This window comes from Habropoda laboriosa, unplaced genomic scaffold (assembly GCF_001263275.1).
Source record: "Habropoda laboriosa isolate 0110345459 unplaced genomic scaffold, ASM126327v1 scaffold67, whole genome shotgun sequence".
Lineage (NCBI taxonomy): Eukaryota > Metazoa > Arthropoda > Insecta > Hymenoptera > Apidae > Habropoda > Habropoda laboriosa.
Genome location: NW_017100242.1, coordinates 2,199,303 through 2,225,003, shown reverse-complemented (window position 1 = coordinate 2,225,003; position 25,701 = coordinate 2,199,303). Strand labels below are relative to the sequence as shown.

The 25,701-nt window shown below is 38.3% G+C and overlaps 1 protein-coding gene across 1 annotated transcript in view; it reads right to left on the bottom strand.

Annotated features, from left to right (window-relative positions):
- The window catches only part of LOC108571995 (disintegrin and metalloproteinase domain-containing protein 10), a 117,639-nt gene that overhangs the window by 10,701 nt on the left and 81,237 nt on the right, over positions 1-25,701 (bottom strand). Inside the window, exon 2 of the mRNA XM_017934171.1 lies at positions 3,164-3,424. Within this exon, the coding sequence (XP_017789660.1) occupies positions 3,164-3,424 (261 nt within the window). The remainder of the gene's footprint in view (positions 1-3,163; positions 3,425-25,701) is intronic.

Genomic DNA, 25,701 nt, shown 5'->3' with positions numbered 1-25,701 from the left:
TGAATAGATATAGCGAGAGTAAGCGAGGCGTAGCACTTGAAAGGGATACCGTTTGCGTTGCAATGAATCATCCAATGTCAAAAATTTCAATTCCTCCAATTTTCATCCTATCTTGATAAAAATTGCACCGATAGATTGCTGATATTCTCCCGATAAAAATGAGTACAAACATGACATAAATCAAACTAATTTTACCGTTCGTGAATTTAAATATCTGATTTTTAACCCTTTCGCTACGAAGAGCATTTTTTTGCTTTAAGCGTGCCGCATCGAAAGGGTCAAGAGTGCTTTTGAATCTAACTTAACCACGTTGAATATGAATACAGTATAGTATAATTTAACAAAAATAATAGTTCAATCAAATAGTTATTTATCTTAAATAATTGTCGGAAGGTTCAATATAGGAAAAGGAACATCCGCAGAGTGTTAAGAGATCTCACGTTCGTGTCCACGTTTACAAAGTGTCAACAGCCCCGCGAGTGAGTGTCACCAAACGCCAGCAACTTTTAAAACGCGTTTGCTTCCCAGGGCTTAAAGAATCGAAGTAGTAGATCTGACTTTTCCCCGGGTTGGATCGCAGGAAACGCGGACATAACCAGGTCGCCAGAGGTCGCAAGCACAAAAGTGAAAGATAAACCGTTCCAACAAGGCAGGCGACCTAATCCATAATTTAAAACGTCCCTTTACGCGCGAACTTCGGTAAATTATTAGGCTGGAAATAAAGGTCTTACTCGGTATCTACCGTGACACGCACTTTTGCATGCCGCACCTGGTGTTATCGTGGCCAATGTGAGAGCAGATATAAACGCTATACACTGTGTATGAAACGGTACCGGCTCGTTCGGATATAGGGTTTAGAATGTAGCAGCGCACACTTAAGGAGCAAAGAGATCGTGATTTATGTTGTAGGAAGCTCACGGCCGTTTAGACCATTTTCCGCGTTGCGCCGTATTTTCAAACAAGTTGAAAGCAACTTCTTTCCATCTCTGTGCACTAACAATCTTTAACGCTGCGCACCTTGAACTTACGCACACCTGCCTCTAACTTTCCCAGTTAATTAAATAACCCTGTTAAAACAACGCTTTATGACGTTTACGTAGTCAAATGCTACTTTTAGCATATTGTTAGAATGTATTTAGAAAATTCAGATGTGTTCCGGCGAGAGAAATTGAAGTTTATAGCTTAGAGGTTTTAGAAATTCGCTTCTCTCGTCTTCGATAGCCCGAAGACGTGTTACAAAGTGGGAATTTCCTAAGGGGTCATTCAGAAATTAGTTGTAACGGTCTGCAAACTGAATAGTCAGAGCCTGGAGGAAATTCGGCGTTGTTGGAACATCCGTTACCTTCCACTTTATCGTTAGACGTCGCCACCCCTTCCTAAAATGTGTGCTAAGGGTGCAAGAGAAGGGTGTTCGCGATTTCCCTTAGGTATGCTTGGTGGAAGAAATATAGCGAGGTCGTAAATCGTCATATTAGGCGAAAACATCGATTGATCTAGTAGCACGAAATTTCCTATGCGTCTTATAAGGGTTCCCCAAATTTCAAGTCACAAGCGACGAGCTAAACACGTGAACAATCAGACAGTCGATACTTCCAGCGGTCAAGTGATGCCTGTGACCGGGTCAGTATTGACCCATATCTACCTTTTTCCTGTTTTTATCATTTTTTTAACTCTTTCGATAGGGCATCGAAACGGTTTTATCGCGAATACGCTACCACTGAACGGGTAAGCTACTACGCGAACGCCAGTTCACCGGATAAGGAGCGTAGTAGTTCAATTTTGCCGTACAATGTAATGAATTGGCGGGAAGAAATCATACTTAACACTTTATAAAATTGCTTAATAATATAATTTTTTGCGAATTCTTTATGAACGACTATAGTCGCCGTTAGTTCACAGCGAGCGTTCAACGATGGCCGACTATAGTCGTCGTTAGTATCGAAAGGGTTAAATATACTGTAATAGGAAAACCGTCGCTGAGTTGATTTTGACGATCACAAACGTGACTCGAGCTTTCCTATCTCACCCAACTGATGTTTTGGCGATTGGAATTCATGTTCTTTCACGCCTATCTGATTTTACGACCTCATTACAACTCTTCTACTGAGTATACGTTGATTGGTGATTAAAGATTCTTGAGAATGACCAAGCAACGTGCGTGCAAAGAAATGAGACGGTCGTCGGTTGTTAGATTAAAGGTCAGTCACAAGCCAATCAGAAATAGTCAGACAGAAATAGTTAGTTAGAACGAAGCTGCGAGTTAGAAAACAGCAATCAATCAGTTCAGAACGCCCAGCAATCAGGCTAGGCAACAATTAACGAAATTAGCACTCGGGCTAATCGAATAAGCATTCAGGCCAATAAGAAACGTTTAGGTTTCTTCTACGGAGTTAGTTGGAAGTAAAGTTTGCGAATAAATTGGTAAAAAGCAGAAAGTAGAGCGAGAATTCAGTTTCTCGAAGACAATTCGAGTGGTCCTTCGAGAGAGAGAGAAATCAGACGGCACTACTGTGCAATATTCTAAGGCTAAGACGGCAACCTCAGCAACCGTCACAGTCCCAACAAACCCTTTTACCAGGAAATGGGAAATAGTACTTTAATCTACTGCTGCATACAGGGAAAAGTCGCAATTGAAGTGAGCGGTTTTTGGACGAAATTAGAGAAATAGGAATTGTCATACGTATCAGATTGTTCCATAGGTTTTCCTATTTTTCGTACGTTTAAAGAAGGATCAACTTTGATCATCCTGAATTTGAATTTTCTGAACTGAATTTTCACGTTTGACATTTTTCTGCATTTTTTAAAATAATGGCAAATTGTTGTGAAATTCGTATTAAGTTTATAGGGAAATTTCTGAATTCTGGATTTTCATCTACTGTTCCTTTTGTGTCATCAAAATTAATTCAAGTCTACCCGACTTAGGCAAACCTTGAATTCTCAATTTTTATCAATTATTTCTACCTGACTTTTTGGCAAACCTGGAATTCTCAGGTAAATTTTGAATTCTGAATTTTTGATCAATTACTCCCATTTTCATCTATAATTTCTATCTGACTTAGAAAAATCTTGAATTCCGAATTTTTATCTATTATCTCTACCCGATCGATGCAAATCTTCGCTATCACTTCCTAATCGAAATTTACAAATTCAAAGCTTAACTCACCGACTAAGTGTCCCTGGTAAACGTGTGAAGTATCGAGGTCTTCCGTTTGACCGGAAGGGCCCTCAATAATTAAGTTATTGCTAAAGGTGGTCAGATCCCGCTTCAGTCGAATGTGGAAGTCCCTTCCGTGTGAACGAAACTTGAGAGTCACGGAATTGTCGCGGGTAACCGACCTCTTGGCCCTCAGGTGACCTCGATGGACCTCTTCGGTAGGATAAGAGAGAGGTTCGTAGTGACGAATATATTCGTTTAATCGGCGAGCTGCAACAGAAAAAAAGAACAGGTACCGTTTTAGAACATGTCTTTGGCCTCCCTTTCCCTCTAACCATACTTTCAAACGAGCGACGCTCGGTGAAATTATACGAGTCGTTGAATTTTACGAAGAACATTTTGCATGGATTTTATTCCTTTCCATTTCGAACTTTCTTCATTACGTAAAGGTTGCATTCGTCATAGGCTCGAAGTTCTTATAACTTGTTAGCGCATCAAAACGTAACCCTCCACCTTTTCAAGATACTTACATACCCTTCCGTCCCGCGAAACTTGTGCATTCGCTACGACAAAATTGGAACGATGCGTAATTTCGTATTCGACATTTCCATTTTCGTTATTAACCGAAAGGCCTCGTGATTTCTCTCTTTTTTTTTTTCACTTTTCTTTCCCACAAAGAGAAACCGTAAACGAGTGTAAAAAAGGACCGCGCCGGTGTATACGAAAGGGAAAGAATAGAATAAACGAATTCGGTCTCTCGCAGGTGAAGAAATTTGAAGTCAAACGCCTGGGGAATTTTTGTTAAAATTATTTCGCATTTGTCAGTGGATCCACGGTCACGTTAACGAGACAAAGTGTCCCACGGTGGCTGACCTGGCTACAGTTTCTTCAGTTTGATATCGCTCGTAATTTTCGAGGACACAACATGAATTTATATTAGGTAGCTTTTCTTCACGATTCCAGCGCGGCCGTGCGCGATAAAAGGGAAGAGGCAGGGACTTTACCGTGTAGATGCCATCTATGCATCGTTCTTCCAATTTATGTGTCCACTGAGAGCTGCACAAACTTATCGGTGGCTCTGTTTGAAAAATTTGAATTGCTAAGCTCAAGATGCGATACTACGGTCTAACTACAATATCACTGGTCTTATCGAAAATAAAGTGGAAAAAGTAGCATCGATCCCGTTGTAAGCACGTAAATAACGTAAAATTTACATTTACTTCGTTGTTTCCCTCGATTTTTTAATATCTTAATTATTATTTCAAACTTTCAATTATATTTATTTACGTAGCCTTAAGGCTAAGTAAAATTGTCAAGCACTCCGAGAGACTAGACGTTTACGGTAGTCTCTCGAAGATAGATGTCCGCAAACGCAAACTGTGAAGTGACAAATAAGGACAGAGTGAACTTTCTTTCTCACTTTTAATCGTTGTTCTACGAGGTTTGAAACAAAAGAAGAAAAGTCTAAACATCTGTAAGTATAATACATAAAAGTGTAAAAAAGAATCTGAGAGACTAAACGTTCACGGTAGTCTCTCGAAGACAGATGTCTGCAGTTAAGGGTTGAATATTGGTAAAACATGCACCTTTAAATATTGCAGAATAATCCTCGCCAATTCTTGCAAATGTTCACTCGACTTAAGCCCTAGGACCTAAGTGCTAAGTCAGGCATGTCCACGCTAAGCTTCCCAGCTTAAACTACTCCCTCCCCCACTCTTCCTAACGCAAATAATCGGACTTCTTCCTGTTATCATTGCACAACGACATCAAGTATGCAATACGACGCGTTTGAACACAAAGCTAAATTTCGCTGGAATATTCTTTCGTTACAGCCGTTTTCTCGTTTGAAATATGAACGAAGCGCTTAGGACTGTGTGAACGTCTCAGAAACTGGCGATCGACTATTTCTTTATCGTTGCTTGAATAATAAGTTCGAGTGACGAGTATCTGTGACTTGTGGAATATTAAAAAATCGACGAGTGACACGAAAGACCTGGTTAATGGTTATTTAAAGAGACACCGCTCGAACTTTACTCACGGGTGAAATAAAGTTTCTTCATTTTTGGTTTTTTATTGTAAGAGTGATTTAGAAATAGAGGGAAATCATATCAGATCTGTTGATTTCTTTCTCAATTCTCTCCCTTTTATATTTACGCATCGCGGATGGCGAAAACACTTAATAAATCATATAATAACTATCTGAGACTTTCTACGGTGTAGAATATAAAGTTTACGCGAATAACGATTTAGAAAAATATGTCGAACTTTATATCTTTTGCATTTTGAACGATTTATTACCATTTCTGAAGATTACAGAAATATTATTTCTAAATAAATAGTTTCTAATTTTTTATTTTTATTTTTACACAATAAATTTTAGTCCCATTTCTCAAGATTCCAAAAATAATACTGTGCACATTTTTAAAGTCATTTTTACTTTTATTTTCACACATAAATTTTAGTCCCATTTCTCAAGATTCCAAAAATAATAGTAAACTCCCTTCTGCAATACTTTATTTTCGCAGATAAATGTTAGTCAAATTTCGCTAAATATATAGGTACCCATACTCTCACATTAAATCATAATAAAAAAACATCACTATTTTGACGAAACACAATGGCTGCTGCACATATCTTCGCAGAAGAAATATTTTTTAACAGAAGAAAAGGAAAGAAATTGATGACACGATATCTACACGTGTAACGTGTTCTGGATGTTACAAATGCATACACTAGGAAGGTCGATATCGCAAGATATTACACAGCGATACGAAACGCTCGATTCGTCTAGGTTTTGTCATAAATTGAGAAATTCTGTTCTTCGTGGCACCCTTTCTCTCGTTGAGCGTAACTCACGCCTTTCAAGTAACTTTATAAAAATCGAAGGAAATTTACGAACAGTAAGATTACCAGCGTGCACGGTGCGAGAAGAAAGTTCGCAGAAGAATAAACGGAATTTAAGTCCGGCATGAATTTCAAATTTGCAACTGGAGATCGTGATATTCGGCGTGAAAAATGAAAGTAATTTTTCAGAGTAATATCAATATCGATCGAAATAATCGACGAATTCTATATACGAATAATTCTGCAAATAAATTCAATATTAGGAAATACGAGAATATCATTATTATTCAAATTTATTTGCTACCTGTTACAAAGTAACAAACAACGAACAATAGCAAAGAAAATTGCACAACTTCAAAAATGAAATCGCACAAATCTGAAATTTACGTATATTCGTCGGAGTACTGAAAGGAAAACATGATTAAAATTTGGTAAACAAAGGTCACTTCTTCCTCAGAGTGGCGCAAGAAACGTGATTTCCAGATTTGTGCAACCCCAATTTCTAGGTTTTGCAATTTTTTGGCGAGAAATGCCCATCAACTCGTATCTTCTTTACTTAATAATTAATTAAGTAAAGTAAATTAAGTAAAAAGTTTAAAAATTAATCAACAACGTTAACAGAAGCGTCAGAATCTGTTTAACTTAAAGCATTCTAGCCTGGCGTGTGTCCTGAGATTCTTCAAGTGTCTTCGTGAGTAACGCAACCGAACGATTCCTGCATCTGTTACTTTATTTCTAGAAGCAGCGATAGGAATTCGAGACAAAGGGTTGTTTCCATCCAAAGCGAGGTAAAAGATCTACGAAAAAGGGAGGATCTTCCAGGGTAGATCGTAAGAAGCTGAAGAGTCAGCGGACTACTACGAAAATCTAATGTTTCTTCCTTTATTATCCTTTTCTTCGAAATTCCTTACGTCGCTCGAGTACAAAGGCAGTAAGGCGTCGTCGGAAGAAAACAGCCGAAGTTAGTCGAACGGGAATCATCGTTTCGAAGTGGAAAACTCGATGAAGTCAGATAAAACGGCGCGAAAATTTTCACCATTCTCGGCGAGAGAACTGTTACCGTAAAATTCGTGTTCAGAACTTCGTTTCATTTCGAATTTCCGCAGGGCGCCATTTTACACGAGAAATATTCATTTTTGTTTCACTTTTTTTTTACTTTTTTTGAATTATACAATGTCTCGTCTTCTTGCGACAAGCTTGGAACCTTTGCACAATCTTACATGAAGTGATACGAAGAGGAGTTGAACAGTGCATTAAATCGCATAAAACTCGTAACGTTCCTCGCTGCAGGCGGGGTTTAACTTTTAATCTGAATGACAGGAAATATATCAGGTAACGCAGAACGAATGGCTACGACAGCGGTAGAAAAAGAGACGAGAGCAATATTCTGAAAGCACAGAGAAACGCAGAATGATGGGATTGAGAAACACGAAATGGTCGTTGTCGCGCCTTCCAATTTTCCGACCAACGTTTTCTTCCCTGAACGTTGCTTTTTGCGGAAAAAAGCATGGGCGTGGACGATGGAGATGCGTGAACTGTGGTCGCACAGAAAATAGAGAAACGAATTAAATCTAATAAAATGATATTAATGTCGAAAATATCAAGCAGTGATATTTTTTATTTTCAAATATTCTGCAATACTCGGTGATATTTAAATTCCATTTATTTTTTATTCTGGAAGGTTATAACACTCGCGTGAAAAAACTTGAGAACATTGCAACACTGAATTAAAATGAAATACACATGTCCCCCGATTTGCACGGATGATCGGTTCCTCAGAATACCGTGTAAATCGAAATCATGGCTTTTTTGTATGAAAAACTGTGTAAATCGGGGAAAAAACAAAATGCGCACAATTTAGTCAGTGATTTAATTAAATTCATTATTTTAAATGTAAAATCAAAATAAAATAAAAATGAAAAACAAAATATATTCAGGGTCAGGGTTTAGTTTCGAGCGAGCGATCGATGAAGGCGAAAATAGCCGGTCGCCAATGAAAGATCCGCGGCGGCAGCAAACTTTACGTTACAATATGAATGCTTTTTGTGTGCAAAAAAGGGGGAAATTCCGTTCATTTTTTGGTTTAATGCCAGTGTTAACAAACGAACGGTACTAAAAAATGACTGTACAAACTTTTACTTTTAACAGTTTATATTTCTGAAAAGCCGTTATTTTGAAAACCGTGTAAAAGTGAAATCGTGTAAATAAAGTACCGTGTAAATCGGGGGATAGGTGTATAGTGAAATGAAATTAATATTGAAAATATCAAAAAAGTTTTATAATACACAGTGATATATCTAAATTTAATTTATTTTCGCTTTATTCTTCCCACGTCGAAGATTATTATACTGCGAAAGATTCATAGATAATTTCCTTTGAGAATATTGCAACACTATAGATCATTGATAAATGTTAAATCAATTTCATAATTCAAATATTATTTTGATATATTCAGGGCTGCGATTAATGAGACGGTATTGTATTTTCGGAAATAAGTGAAAAATTATGAATTCAATTGAACGAGATTAATTTGAAATAATTTATATCTATAATGCACGCTTCTGTATGAAATTAATGCTTCCCGGAAATCTGGGAAATAAAGCTTCCATTTATTCGCACCGTTTTTATTTTCTGTCAAATTATTATTATCATTCCGCGCGTTGTTTGGAAGTGACGTGGTGCAAATGATTACTCGCAAAGTGGGTAACGAAAATATATTTATTTAAACGTAATGCTTAAACTAATTTCAAATGTACTATGTGATGGAGAAGGCCTCGTGCCTTTTTCGGGGCCCCCTTAAGTAGCTCCTTTTCCCTGGGAAAGTCCCAGGAAGTGGGGGCGCAATACTCTTGTCCTCGAGGACGAAGAAACTCGGAGATGTTTGGAAAGACATCTCTCGATTCTTCGCCTCGAGGGCCAAGAGTCGCCAGGCCTAAGCGCGTGGCCCTCCCGTGGCGGTCGCCACAGTTGCACTAATAAAACACGACTGTTAAATAAGTAATTTGATATGACAAGCAATTGGACCGTAGTATAACAAATTGAAATTGCAAATTCAAGTTTGAAATTTAATCAGAAAATTATTAATACGTTACAATTTAATACAGTGGCCGGTACTTCGACGAAAAATTCCGGAAATCGAGAGAACGTTTTACGAACAATCTTGTAAACATTAAAAACTTCTCTAATTTTTTAAAATTCGGTTCTGCAGTCGAAAAATCTGAAAAAATTCCCAGACATGCATCCCGCTGACTACAGTATCTCTAATTTTTTTCCCAAGTTTTTATGCGATAGAACAAAAAAAATTGAGCTTAAACGATAAATCACGTTTCGGTTTCTAACTACCGTAATAAAGAGGATAGAAGACTGAATCTTGGCAGAAAGAGTTTACTTCCGAAGGCCCATCGGTCGATGAACAAGTTCAATTTCGTTCAGGGACACTTTTACTATGCTTATTGCGAAGATGGAAAGCGTGAACCTAAAATAGGATAAAATTACGGCCATATCGGTTGCGAAATAGGATTCACGCTGAAGATGACGGAAGAATTGAGGTAAGTAGGGCAGCATGCGTGGCATTGTACTCGGTGTGCAACGTGGGCGTAAATGGGCCGACAATAGCGTTACCATTAAATTAGCACAATCGTGTAATCTGAACAGGGAAATTTCTCTTTCCCGTAATTCTCAGATAGCGAGAAGTTTCAATAATTTAACAGCTCCGCGACAAAGATGAATCAACGCGTCCTATCAAATTTTCAGGCTGTATGCATTACAGTTCGGAAAGCTGCGATCGACAGAGATTGCCTTTGTACGAAAGATTATCGTTCTTCCTCAATTCGTCAAATCTCTTTTCTGATATTTCGAGCATTTTTAGAAGAATTTCCAACATTTTCCAAAATATCAAACAGCTATCTTTTCGTCAATTATATATAGCGCCTTAATTTTCTGTCGTATAAACCACCGAGAATCCAAAGTAACTAACTCCGCAGAATAAAATTTATCAAATTTGTCCAGTCACTAAATTTCTTCATTCGTTAAATTTATCAAGTTTGTTTGCTGAAACAAGTGCTTCGACGTTAAAATTGGAAGAATATCGAAAAGTGGAGTAAATCATTTTGGCTATGTTTTCGCCAAGCTTTGGCTAAGCTTTAAGTTTTAATACAGTATGAAAACTACAAATATGCAAGGCAAACATACGTAGTCATAAAAAAAAAAATCCTAAGACAAAGGCTCAACACTTAAAGCGCCGGCTACTTTGCTAGAAACTTGACTTAAAGCGCCGCAATATTTCCGAGTTTTGTAGAAACATGCACTTTTACAAAATAAAATAAAATATCTCTCGTAAACCAGAAAATTTCCATTTCAAAAATTTTACACAGCGCTTGTTACAGGCACAGCGTCGATTTTTAATAATATAAATATCGAGCCACTTGCTGTTCAACAGATGTAATATTTTTTTTTCTGCACAAACGTAAAAACGCCTTAAAGCTGGTCCGGCGCTTGAAGTGTTAATTGACCTCACTACGTCGCTTCCACCAACAGTACAAATTATTCCGCGCGCAGTATTATCGAATTCACCGCGGGCCAAATAAAATTCAACAAATCCTGTCTACGTAATACGTATCCTGTAGTAAGCGGTCAAATTGTGGCCGACATCGATCTATTAACTAGGGCTTATGCCCCTTTCTGTACGGAGAGGAACCGGTTTCCGGTAGCTGGTTCTATTTGAAGGAAACATCGCGGTTGGGAGGAGCGTAACTCGTCACGGACCGATGGATCCCTCGTTGTATGGTTTATGAGCACATACGATAGACACATGGTACGTCCGCGATCAATCTCACCTGCGCGCATGCGCATTATATATAGAGAAATAAAAATATGACATGATGGAGGAGGGACGAGGAGGGGGAGCGCGGCGGCGGGGCAGAGGAGAGGAGGAAGGACGGGGTGATAAAGATTACGAGAGGAAAAGAGAAAAAAAAAGGCGAACCGGACATGGGAGTCATTTGGGGAAAAGGAAACAAGGAGGCGATGAGAATAATGTAATCGGTGTGCATCAATTTTGTATTGTATTTATTCTAACGGAAGAGCTTGAATGATAGAATTTTATGGTACGGCTGTTTCCGTTTCCTATTTAAAAATAACAATTCATCGCGTTAACATATTTTCGTGCATTATTGTCGGACTGTTAACGAGGAAGGAAACGTATTGTATCGTACTTTGTATTACGGATAATCAATGCGATATTTGCACGTGTAATGTTGCAATTATGGAAATATTCTGTTAACGATGGGCACCGTGTGTGAAGTGATTAGAAGTAATGAAAAACATATTTGTTAAATGAGGTAACAAATGGAAGTCGGATTTATCAATCATTTAACTAATCTTTATTTTCCAATGTTGGCTTGATTTTGCACTATTTGTTCGCTTTTATTTTTAATGAAACTTTCATTTATCGGAATTCCAATTTTTTTACGGTTTCAGTAAAATGTTTGAATTTTGATTAGAGCTATTTGTGCTTAAATGACTTTTAAATTTTCAATTTAAAATAGTTTGGATAAGAATGATACTGTGAAGCAAGTACTATTTTCTGAAGAAATCTCTTCCTTGTCAATATTTCAAAAATATCTTTTGGATCATTGGATCAATTTTGCATCGATCGATGTTTTTTTAAATTACCAATATTTATTTTCAGTAACAGCTATAATGCTGTAATCATAAATCCCCAAAATTCATATTTTAATTCCTAAACTGCACAGAGCGACGATATTTTACCATTAAAAATCGCCCGGTACACTTTTCGTCGAACTTCCACTTCTCTGCGCTTCGCCAAAGTTGGTGTTTACCGAAAGTTCGCGCAGGACAAGTAAGGATTCACCATCATGGCTGGAGGGTTGAAAATGGGGTTGACTTGGTATACTGGTTCGATCAGTTCTACGAGAACCGACTGGAACGTCTTTTCTCCTTGTACTCCCGCGCGTCTGACGTGATCCCTGATCTACGTGATGATTCCTAGCGATCGAGGATTTCATCTGAATAGAATGGAAGACGTTCCTTTTACTCGTGAAATTCACGTCGTTAAGAACTTGGCTCGAGTGTTATACCCGGTTGAAAAAGGTCTGGGATAAAAGCCAGGAACTTTTAAACAATCCGTAAAATGTATTTAAACCCACGAACGTGGAAGCTACACGTTTCACGTAGGCAACAACGATGCTAACTCTTTGTCTGAGTGAAATATCGCGATCGATAGAGCGCTAGCATGTAGTAAATGGTGTGTATTCAGTGAGAAACAGCGTTAACCCTCGCTGAGCGGATGTCGGGTCCATCCGGACCTGGTTATTTTAAAATCGCCATCCTTCGGATGAAATCAAACGCTATCTCGTTCAAACCGAAGCACTTGCGTGCCTTCATTTTCAGCAAATCACGAGCGTCTGGAGATCGTTGTCTTGAGTAACCAATATAAAGACGAATGAGACCTAAACGTATTGCATTTAGAAGCTATTACTGAAGAGACGAAGAGAAAATTGAGATTACTGAAGACACGAAGAGACAATTGCGATAAATATCACGAACATGTACAAAATAGACAAATTAGATAAAATTCTAACGTATACTTTTTATTGGAGAAAACGTGAAAAGTGAAAATTCGCTATGGATCAGTTCGGACCCTGTAAAATCATCCACCTATCGAGGGTTGATAAACGCATTTCTTGCACGCTCGCACTACTATTGTCAAGGGAGTATTTTAAATACCACCACCGGCAACGAATTATTATTATCGATTCGGCAAGCGGCACCATTTAGCTAGGAGACGATAATAACGATAGAGGAGGAATCAATTGACCTAATTCCACATGCCGGTCCTGCCTGTCGGGCCACCACCATTATGTAATTTAACTATTTAGGCGACCACTGGCACACACTCTCTTCGTGTAAATTCAAGAGAATAATGTCTTCGTGGAAGTAAAATCTAAGAGCTGATATTTCATCATTTCTGTTAACGCATTTCCTTTCCTGTCGTAGTTCTCCACCAGATGAAACGTGGAAAAAGAAGAAGTTACTGATAAATCGGATTTCAACGAGAAATTTGTAAAACGTAAAATTCCTCGAAACAGTAGTAATTATAATAACAATGAAGTAATAATACATTCGTGTAGTACATAAAACCAGTAACAACGTTCAAAGAGAAAAAAAGAAAGTAGGGAAACTGAGTAGAACAAAAATGGTACTCTTTTTTCCCTCCTGCAGCCTGTGTTTTAATGGAAATATTCAGGTCGATCTGAGACGTAGAATAGCAGAAGTTAAACTCGTTGCAGATAAAGGCATGTTGTTACACGCGAAGTGTGGAATGCAACGAGAGGCTTTAATTAAATTAGTTTAGAAGCACAGGATTAACATTAGTTGGCTAATTAATGTTGCGGCCAGCTGACTCGGGGAAATTACCTTTTTTGCATAATTAATCGCTATTGGAATGAGCACGGTAACAAGAAGCTTCTGGACGTATAAACCACTGGTAACTTATACGGATTATTCCACTTGTCAACTGTCGCTTGGCGATCTTTTATCAACAATCTCTCGTTAATTGCTCGCTTGAACTGTGTCGTATTTATAAATGTAGAAAATTCTGGAACAAGATCAATTTATAATCCGCTCTGAAAGGAGACGGACAAAAAGACGAGAACGTTTCTTCCTGTGAAATAATTGCATTTGATAAAAAAAAAAAAAGGAAAAGAAAGTAACGTTAACTTCGTCGTGTGTTTTTATCCAGTCTCGTTGCAGAGATAAATTGAATTGTTCGACTAGAATTTCTACAGAATTTTTCTACTTTCGCTTTATTCCACAATCATTTCTCCCTCAGATGTTAAGTTATTATCTCCATTCGAGCTAGCATCGCGAAACAACGTTCATCCACGATTTGATATCGTATCGTTCAGGTGACAGCCGATCCCCTTTATCTATCCTTTTGTGACGAGGCGAAATATTCAACATGAAAGGTGCACGGAACGAAAAACAAACGGTACAGATTGTACGTTCTTGTTGCAAGTGACATGCACATCGCAGTAGTTCTGTTTCCTAGTCTCGCTCAATTTTCGAGCGAAATACGCACGAACAAGTAAATAGAAAATTGGGTTTGCCAAGTTATCGGTATGTATAGAGTGCTTCTGCTGTTCGCTTTTCGAATGTTTCTACCGAACACACTCGACTATTTACAATTCTCTAAAGTGCAACAATTTTACGTACGTGTATTACGACGCGGAGGACTTCCGGTTGGAGATAGAACGAGCGAAGGTGAGCGAAAGGAAGCGCGTAGAAAATTAGCGAAAAGGAAAAATTGAAGGAGTAAAAGTGAGGATGCGGAGAAACTGAGGTGAGCTGAGAAAGGAGGAGGAGAAGGATAGAGGAAGGACGAGAGGACAGAAAAAAAGATGGCCGCTGCCAGCAGGCAGGCCATTAGGAAGCGGGAACTTTTGAAAAATGTATAACGAAGGACGAGGAGGTAGATAAGGGAGTGGGTAAAATTCTGTAGAAGATAGAAGAGATGAGGAAATATATGGAGAAAAGAGTAGACAGATAAAACAAAGCAAAGAGGAGTATCTAGAGAAAACAGGAAAATGGAAGAAGCAAGGAAAGAAAGGCAAGAGTATAGAAAAGGGAAAAAAAACACCTGGGAAATGATGACTGAAAAGAGAGAGGGATGAAAGAAAGAATAATATAGTAATAAAAGGAGCGTATCAACGTGGAGAATCTGCAACTTCAACTGCATTTCAGCGAGCAATATAGCTGATACACTTTTTCTTAAATATGCATTGTCAAACAATTTCTTCCACTTAAAATCGAGATGAAATATTCCCATTATTGTTCCATACACATGCAATATTTGAGAACTCGACGAATTCTCTTATTTAGTAACAAGGACATCTTTCTCCGATGATATATTCTGCGAGTACCAATGAACAGGTGACGATCTCCCCTCAGAAACGATCTTACGAGGGTTCTTCGATGATTTACTGACCGTTACGTGCGTAACTCGTGTAGTTACTTGCCGACCTTGCAATCGAAGCGACACGAATTGCGAGCACGATTTATCGTCCTAGAATCTACCATGTGAATAGGTTATACACACGGATGGATGCGTTGATAGCCGAAGTGTAATTCCCCAAGGGATAATTCAAACAAACGCTTCTACGTTACACCTTTGTGACATTTTACAGCAGCAAAAAAAAAAAAAAGAGAAGAAAAACTACCGCGTACAGCGTGTATATCTCGGAAAGGAGAAGTTTCCGGACCTATGCTCATACGACCTTTTCTCATCCTCGCCACGAGTAAAATACACCGGCGAAGTTTGGTCACCTATTTCGGAGTCACCCGGTATATACAACGCGCGTCGGCAAAGTAAAGTCCTTTATTTGATATATAATCGGCTCCGCGAACTGTGTGGGAACGAACACATCGGTACCGCTCATACTGTTATCCTGGATTAAAGCGGTCTTCTTTATTCCACAGCACGTTGTGTATTTCTGTTGAATTTAGCGCGCATAACTGGAAGGCACGTTCACTTGTGTAATCCGAAAGGACGCGTAACGTTGGATGACGCTTCGATCGCAATATACGTGAACCCGGCAAGGGGATGAAAATACGCGGAGGTCTCTTCAACTGCACAACAGAGACGCAAGGAAATTTCCAAAGGGTTCGCTTCTAAAGAAAACCTGCGTTCGTACAGCTGAGAATTCGTATAGAAGACAGTCTTCTCGGCGAACTTATTAAATGTTCAACTCGTGCTGGAGTCAATTGTACGAAGCTTTTAAATTCTTGCGCGTCTTCTAAGTGGAAGTGTAATTCTCGTGGAAGTGTGGAGAATTCGTCCATTTCCTTACGTCCTTTTATTCGTGGTTTAATCCAGCATTTTTTAATAAATTTTCTCTTATTAATCTCTCGAGGGACACTGACACGTCTGTTTTTCCGAAAGTTCCAATTTCTGTGACAGAGGAAATATGAAAAACCTGATCATCCAACAAGGAAGGCAGTTTAACGGCTATCGACTTAACACGAATATAAATGTAACTGCATAAAAAATTAGATCGTGTTTTCTAACTTTGAAAAAATCGTCCCTGAAGAGATTAAATATGTAGCAACGACTGCAGCAAACGCCTTCACATTCATTCTGTTTATACAGCGTGTCCATAAAAGAACGTACCTATTTCTCTTTTTTCTCCAAGGTGACATATCGCGGCGCTAAATAATTAAAATCGACAATTTGCATTCTGGTGTACAAAATAATTCAACGATCCTTAGATTTTAACGTCACATTCGAATTTACATAAATTTGAATCATTTATCTGCAACAGTGAAATGAAATAGTGAAATTATTTACAAAAGACTAGAAGACACGCAGTGTCGTACGAAGCAAGGTTTAAAAAGTTGCTCACTTGGTTGTTTGTTTTATTACGTGCTCTCAATCATAGACAAAACACATAGTGGAAGTGATGCAGGTAGCAGAGAGTCGAAGCTGTTTGGAGCAAACCGATGTTTTCTGGTAAACACGCTGACCATTCTGTCAATTAAATTAATTAAAGTCCATGGTCCGCGAAAGTTTCTCGATTGCTGGGAAATTCGCGTAGCATTTCACTTCTCTCACCGGCTCGTCCCTCTCTACTCGTACCCGACGACTTCCTTCCTGCACTTCAGAGTTCCTGTGCCTTATAAATGCACCTTTAACGTACCTTGTACGAAAAAAAGTATGTACTTAAAAGTTTTATGGTTTGGTATCCCCTTTCTACGACAGTAATTGAAAAGTCTAGCAGAATAACCGGTCACGTCTGAAAATTAAATTCTTCCCTCCCCTGCTTTGCCTTTTCTCTTTCTTTTCTTTTTGTCCGCCAAACGAGTGAAAATTTCAGAAAAGTCTCGAGTTAACGGAACTCCGTGAATATTATCGTTACAGAACGATGAGTTTTAAGGAAAAGAAGGTAAACAGGATTTAGAATAATTTACGTGGAGGATAAGACGGCGATGTTTGGTTGGAGAAAAATTGAGGCACACTGTGCATGGTAGAGGAAGCTCCTGAAGACTGCCGCTTCGCGAGGAAATGATAAATAACAAATTTTCTACGTCTCTCTTTGTTTTTCTGCTCTACTTCGTCGCCGATAAATATCGCGCGTTCACACGTCTCAAACTGCTTCCGTTTCGCACAGGAACGGTAAATAGACTCGAAATTTTAAGTCTTCCGTCGAACGTCCGAGAGAATTGAATCGTAATAACGAAGCCCTCCAAGTATTTCAAAGAAGAATCGAAACCTTGACGTTTTAGTTTTCATACGAAGAACGACTATCCTTCATCTTTCAAATAACAATTGTAACAGTAGAAAATGTCTCACAGAATATCCGTTTCACTCTGAAAATATCAGAGTTTAATTTAATTATTACTTACAATAATTTTTTTGAAAATTCTGTTCGTTCTCTACGAATGTCAAAAATATCCCTCGTATTTACGACGTAAAATAAGAAAATAAATTATTACTTTTGGGAGAATGCTGTTCAATATAAATATTCGTCACGAATCCAGAAATAAAAATATGATATTTGCAACTTTGAAGTATCCATTATTTTCGCGTCTATTTATTATTCCCACGTTCGTATCAATGCAAATCAACTTTACTCGTATTCCGTTGTTCGCGTGTATTACGCGCACTTGGAAATAAAAAGGTCGAAAAATATAATTATACATCGCGACATCTCTGGAAAAGGCGACAGTTCATTTCTACCCGTATCGTTCAATGACAAATTGAAAAATGCCGGAGGACACAGCGTTCTATATCGCCTTTAATTATCTTCGTCAGATGGTTAGACGAGTGCAAAGAGACAATGGGAATAATGGTGAAAGAATGAACGATCACCTTTTTCTAATTAAAGCCCGGGTGTCTCCATGGCCACTTTCAGATAGCGCTGCTATTATTACATTTCCGTGTTTGACTTCGGGAGAATCTAATGCAACAAAGACTGCAAAGGGAGGGAAAAAAAGGCTCAATGGGCACACGAGGAGCGAGGGAATGTCGATAGAGAATGCCTAAAAGCGGGGGAGAAAAGAAAAGGAAAAAAAGATTGATAAGGAAAATCGATACAGCGATCACAGATGAAATAGCTTTTGATGTTCGGAAAACAAACCGTTGGATACGAATGAAAATTAAATAAAGAAAGGAGTTAAAAACGTGAAAAAGAAGAAGAATGAAAAAAAAAAGAGTAGGAAGAAAGGAGATAGAAATTGGGGTATACGAGATACAAAAAATAAAGGATCGGTATCTACTCGAGCTCGCGCGTCACTACGAGAGCTATAGGGGTGAGTTTTAATTTCAACTCGGACCCACCTTCGTTCTCTGAACATTGCCAACCGGCTTGATAAACGATGATGCATCGAAGCGCAAAAATGCCGAAGTTAACGAACTCGAATTAGTGTTGGGCTAATGGAACGAAGATCTGGCAACGGGCAATACGAAATTTCTCCATTTAGATTTCTTCGCGTGCTGCTTAATTGTTCTAGCATTCGTTCGCGACAAAGCAGGAAACTGTGATAACAAGATAATACACTGAAATAATTCACAATTTCTGAAACAATGCTACTAAGGAAATAGAATTTTTTAAATAACACAATATTGAGAATGAAATTTTAAAGTAACTTCAAAGTGGTACCTATTTCCGGCCAATAGTTTCAAATCACTGGTCAATTTACATCGACGCTAAATTTGCTATTAACACATTGGCGACGGGGCTCTTAGAGAAGCGCTTAACATGTGCACGGGGTGATTTCGCGTCTTTTCTTTCAATCGTCACTTTTCACCTAATTATTATTTTTCAAAGAAATTTTCAAGAATGTGGTAAATTACTTTTTCGTAAACCGTATACAATTATTAGAATTCGTGAAACATCTGTCACGGCATTTCCGAAAAGAAATTCAATCATTTATAGCGTTTTATAAATTTACTTTCAGACAGATATGTGAAAATCTCAATGACGTATTTCGCGTCATTCGGAATCCAAGTGAATACCTGAATGACGCATATGTGCGTCATCCGACGCAAATGTGTTAATTCTTTATAAATTTGAAATTCCATTGTGGCGATCAATAGCAATTTACATCGTTTCGGTCCATTCGAACAACAAAGAAACCTTCAAATTGCTAACATGATTATACAAATTTTTCTGAAAACGTAAAACGCGAAAAAGTTCTCAAAAATGCAGCAGACAACAATATTCGCAATTTACTTCTAACACGGTTAAAAGTATCACTTACACCACGGTATGGGCAACCTCCGGCCCTAATCTATTCCAATGAAGTTTGTCTTCAATCTTCACATTAAATTGTTACGTCGTTCATTGTATTATAAAATTTATGTAGAGCTCTATACCAAAGCATCATATTACAAATAAACGATACATGAATTCATTTAACCGTTTGCACTCTTGGAGGCGACTAAGAAGCGACATTTCTAAAGATGATATTTTCCAAGACACCAGGTCTATGGACCTGTATGAATTATTCACTACATGTTTAGAGATCCCAGCAGTGAAATAGTTCGAAAGAACCAACTTCTAATAAAAATATTACTTTTAAAAAATTACATTAATTTTTGCTACTTCCGTGTAGAAACAAGGGCCTTCGAGTGCAAAGGGTTAATATTAATTTATTTTATTTAATAATTTGGTCCGGCCCTTGACTCGGGGACAGAACGATACTTTGGCCCCCGAACTAGGAAAGGTTGCCCATGCCTGTCTTACGCTAATGCAACGCATCCTTATCGCAAGAAGAAGAAGAACGCAAACGTTCCTCGATAAGAGAAAGTTCGCTAACCGAAACAACATAACCAGGTCCGAAAGTTAACCGGTTCGTTTACACCGAGTTACTCGTAAACAATTTAATTGTAGCTCGCAGATTGTTAGTGCCTTTATGGTTGCCTCCGCCACGTTCCGATCCGGCACGCGGTATTAAAATATAAAGCAACGGTGGCGGTGTGATACCGCGGTGTTTACGCGCAAGGTAGCCTAGTACCCGGTGAATTACCACCTCGAGAGTGGCCGGGCATTTATTGCACGCCAAATGACGTTCGAGCTTCAGACCCATAAATTGTAACCGGAGCGCGGAGGGGAAGTTTCTTATTTACCATCCCTGAATATCGTTTTAACAGAATCAGATTTGCGCTGCAATCTCATACCCCCTTCCTCCAGGATCGTGTCATAAGAGACGGCCCCTAGAGGTGAAAAGGGAGCTTCGGCCGAGGGGCTGAAAGTAGAGAAGCTCGGCGAAAGCAGCGGCGATATATCTGAGGGAGAGACAGAAGCAAAACGGGAGAGGACCCAAAACGCGAAAAACGCAGGCGTGCGATGACGATTTAAGTGTACGCGTAATGCAATCACGTTAAGTATAAAGTACGAAGAGGGAAAATGTGCACAGGAGCACATTATGAAAGCTGGAAGAGAGAGAGAGAGAGAGATAGGGAAGACAAGAGTGGAGAGATCGGCACGGATGAAACGGGCGAAGGAAAGCAATACACGATTATTTTCCCAAACTGTATGAAATGTATCACTTATGTCGCGATCGCTCAAACCTTGAGCATATTTTGTCTGCGATGGAAAAATGCCCGAGCGACCGCATTTCAAAAGTGCTTTACAGTAAATATTCATTTATTCGGCCGGAAAGTATGATTCGGTGAATTACCCTTCGTTTTACTTTGCTGTGCCTGCACGGCTACCTCCGATGAATATTCAAAGTACTTATTTGATCGGTACTTATTTGAACTTTACATTCCTTTCTTTTTTTTTCCACGACTTTGTGCGATTAAACGGGGGGAGGGAGGAAACCGTTGTGTGTCACTACTTTTAGTCTACTTTTGAATAATTCATTAATCGATGTTATAATTGCTTTTTAATTAAATTCGATTGAATACCGAACCTACGTTAATTCTCCGTTACTTAAGTTACGGTAAAATCGCCGTTGAAATATTCATTAGGGCAACACTACTGAGAGGTCACCGTGTATGAACGTAAATAGTTAGACTTAACTGTCTATTAAGTTAGACAGAAAACGTGCAAATTTTTTCGCAAGTGTATGTTAAGTGTGGTCCAACAAAATTTAAAAAAATAAAAAATGACTGTCTTCACATTTCAGTCTACTAAATTAAACAGAAAACGTGGAAACTTCTTTGTTTACTTAGTAACCAAATACCTGCACATTGCTTCAAAGTGTATGTTAAGTGTAACCCACAAAAAATAACGACAAAATTGATAAAAAATGATTATTTTCACATTTCAATGCTCTAATTTCATCTTGATGCAAATATATTTTTAAATAATTCATGTTTCACGGGGTGCCTAATATGGAGGCCACATTTCTAAGGTTTCAGTGCTCGAACCCTAAAGAAATATTTACCACAGTATCAAAGAAGCGATATGGGACAGCGATGGTGAGTCAACTCACGTCAATCATTATTAATTTATTAAACTAACGCACAAAGTGAAAGTCCAACGTTGCAAACTCGTCGCATTTAAGTAAAACCCGACGAACTAGGTCGCCAGGTAGTTGCATGGTCGTCGAACATTTATTTTTTTTTTTAATCGTAATCTCTGGTTTCTTCTCGTTCCTTAACTTATATAAAATATCTAGAGCTAGCCGGTGGCGTGATCAGCAAATCAGCATATTGGTGCACGACGACACCTTGGCGAGGGAATTAGGTCCAAGGGCGAGAGGTCTCCGCGTGGACTAATTGCTTCTGCATCACGTTGTAGCTTTACAAGTCAATCGCTATTGAATTTGCAGAAGCACGGCGCCGTCGAGCCGTACGAACTGCAAAACTACAGAGTATCTCTGTGTTTCTAGAACATTTTTCAAGCTTTTCTCGCTGGAAATCGAACGAAACCGTGAAATTTTAGAACGGGAATCTCTCGAAAATAGCGAAGCTAGACGTCGTAAATTTCGAAGTCTTCACAATCAATTCGCTATATATCCTGTGCAAATTATGAAAGACAAAAATCTAATATAGTGGTGTCACTCTGAGAAGGAATTTTAACAAATCTTTCTGTACGTTCGAACCAAATAAAAATGATTCATTTAATAGCGAAAGACTTATTTTACTTTTGCTATCCAGGTTATTCGTTGAATATTAAATAACTCTGAAAAAAATTAATTATATGGGTATTTCAAAATGCATTTCATTTATATTATTTCCATTGCTGCTATTTATAAATCTTACCGGATATGCGAAATGAATGAAATATCAATGGAACGAAAATACAGAAAAATTTTTAGAAAATACGAGATAATCAATAAGGTATCCATCATCTATTCGTCAGAATTTTTCAAAAATCACATCGTCCCGGAACTGTTGCATCCGCGTTTCGAACCAAACATGCGAATTATACATTACTTTAGAAGTAATTTCTGTTTGAAAATAACGCCAGGAGGTAACATTAGTATTTGCCAGAGAGGCAGTATTGATACCGCGTACTAACTAGGCTAATGTGCCGTGATTCTGTGGTGGAGAGGGTGCACCGGTGAAGACCATAACTTCCTCAATCATTTGATCGGATTAATCGGCAAGTATCGATCGGCGAATTTTCGCGAATAAGTGCTTCAACATTTATCACGATTAAACACGATCAACGCCGAACGTTCTTTAAAATTGTCAGCGAAATTTAGAATTCAGCGGTGATTACGAAAATGCTCTAAGTGAAATTCTAAAAACTACTGAATTTCTCGCTTATTTCGTGTCACCTCGATCTTGGCGTGGAAAAGATTTATATTTCAAGAGCAGTATTTTGTGAAATAAAATGAAAAAATATTTTTTAATACACCCAGAGGGAAAGTTCGAAATATCTCGAAACGAAAAATAGGTGACTTAGGCCAACACAATAACAGTAATTATTGTACACTTTCCTCGTCCTTACACTCTGCATACAAGCGAAAATTACCGATTTTTGCATTCTGAGAATTTATATTTAATACACCTCAGCAACGGTAGAAAATAAAATTTCATTTTTTAAATTTTTCTCTCATTTGTACAGTGTGATATCTCTATTAAGTAAGTACCAGCTACACAAAAAAGTATTCCATCCACTCCACTCCAAGCCACTCAGAATTAAAAAACAAACAATTTTCTCCTTTTTTTTTTTTTTTTTGAGAGCTAATTCCCACTTTATCTTCGAAACGATCAATTTTAGAATTGCAACACGATCGAAGGAGTCACGTTTGAAAAGATATACCAAGGAAGCAGTTTATTTATCTGCAAAGGTCTGAGTACGAGTACGCAAGAAGGAGAGCCGCTGCCTGGAGGAAACGCGACGAGATATTCGCTCGAAAGACTGCCGCTGAAGAGAATTCAGGGTGAGAGTTTACGATGTAACGGAGGGGATGAAAAGCGTACGGAAATCCCATGATGCGAGATATAACGCCAGGGTAAACTCGCGGACGTGTCAGAGTTGCGGCGTTAAAGCACGTTCACCATGAAACGATTCTCGGTGCGTACATATATCTAGCCTCGTTTATACAGCTGCGTTTCTCTTATATGAGCCACCCGATAAAAACCTGTACTCCGGGATTTGCCTACATGGAACTTATAATACCGTAAAAGCTCGGTAAAGAATTGCAGACCGTGTAGAAGAAAAAAGAAGAAGAAGAAAACTCAACCGAGAATTATGTGTGGAACTAACGATGATACGTAAAATTATAATTATTACAGATGTTCTACTTGCCGAAAAACGTTTTCACGTGAATTGCAGTTACGTGTAAAGACTAATATATGCTATAATGTTTCATATATTTTACGGAATTATTTTACGATTTTTCTTCCAATCGTTTCAGGTAATCGCCGTTTGCGCAAGTAAATTTAGACGAATACGTTTAACGTGCATTTTAGATATTAAATTCGTAATTTTATTGGTTGAATTTCGTGTAAAGTTGCATGTATAAAAATTGTATTCTCTAACAGGTTTCATTATTGAGAGAAGCATTGAAAAGGACGGGAGAATTTTTGATGTATCAATAAAATTCGAAATAATACTCTCTGGGCTGTTTCATAATTGCTCAACTGACCAATGAAACAAAACTGCAATTAGTGATAAAATAAGAAATTATCTGAACAATCGATTCTTCCATCCATTTGTATACTGTTCATTTGAAAAATGCGATTATTAAGCCCATTGCACTATCAGTGCAATTCGTATTTAAGTTTCCTTTTTTAATCGCTACACAACCTACGCAATAACCTGTGTTTAGGCGATCGATAACTTGCGAGAAGCTTGCGCCGTTTCGCCAGCACCGATCGGATGCGCCACAAGATGAAGGACTCTCGTGGTATCGATCGATCGTGATCCACAGAGATCTTCGATGGTCGCGTCTGAGAACAGGGCTCGCCTTGAATTTTCACCGGTTAGGAATTTCGATAACTGGCCCGACTGCAGTTGCTCCGCTTTGATTAAGGATTAATCTTCGCCGATCGATGCTATTGATCGGTGAAAACGTTTGTAGAACGGCTGGATGCACGTATGGCAAACGACATTCACTGCTGTTTTGAAGCCAAACGGCTGTGAGGAAAGCAATCGAACTTATGCGTGGAATGAACCTTTATTGTGAAATATAGAGTAAGTTAACTATGGTCGCTGGTAACCAAGATGTTGATGCAATTTTAAGTTATATCGAAGAAACCTTGGTAGCCTTAAATTATATTGAAAAAAAAAAAAAAATTAGAAAATTTGTAGAGTAAGATATTTACTTTTTCTGGATATCTGGATAAAAATGACAGGAACTGGAATACAGGTACGCAGATACGCGTTTAAATACACGCGAAACAGAGATCTCTAAGAAAACGAATGAAGTGGAGAAAGAGAGGCGAGCAAAGAAACGGGGGCAGTTGAGGAAGTCGCGAAAAATAAAGGAAAAATGCAGTGGATGGTGGACAATTCTCTGGTATACAGTAATCACAATGCATAATGACGGTAACTAGACAGAAAATGAACAAAAGCTTGGAAATATAGTCGAAGAAAGTAAAGGTAGGAAGTAATAAAAGAAATTTGAAAAGAACCTAAAAAGTGAAAAGAAATATGAAAAGAAAGAAACGATGGTCCTAGTTTCGTCACATAGATTACGCGAGTCTATAGTACTGCTTGCCAAATTAATCTCGTATAACGAGTGTCTCTTATTTTAGTTCTTTTTCATCGGCAAAAAAAGAACTGGTATTCCTTGCAAGATGTAGAAAATGATTAAAAATCACAGACTGGACTATTATTAGGTGTGTGTGTGGCGAATTTCGCGAGCTGGAGTGAAAGGTGAGGTAAGCGAGATGAATGAATGAATGTGAATGAGTGTGAATGTTTGCGGAACTGTAATAAAGATGGAGAGAAAGGAGTAAGGAGATAGCGTATGCACGACTAGAACCGCAATGCAAGAACACGACGATGGGCAGAGGAATGATTGTGAATAAAGAGAGTCTCTGTGTCCAAGTGATAGAAACTTCGCAACGGAACGAGGAATAAAGAACTGATATTTTCTCCATTAATCTGCGGGATTGAGTTTCTCACAGGTTGAAAGTTTAAAACGAACTTTCTGCTTTTCTGTTTCTTTATTGTCAACGTTAGTAAGTAACGGTAGGAAGCCAGTTGTATCATCTCAACGAATACAGCTTTACAGTTACTCTTGTTTATTTAAGACATTTTAGAATTATGTTATTA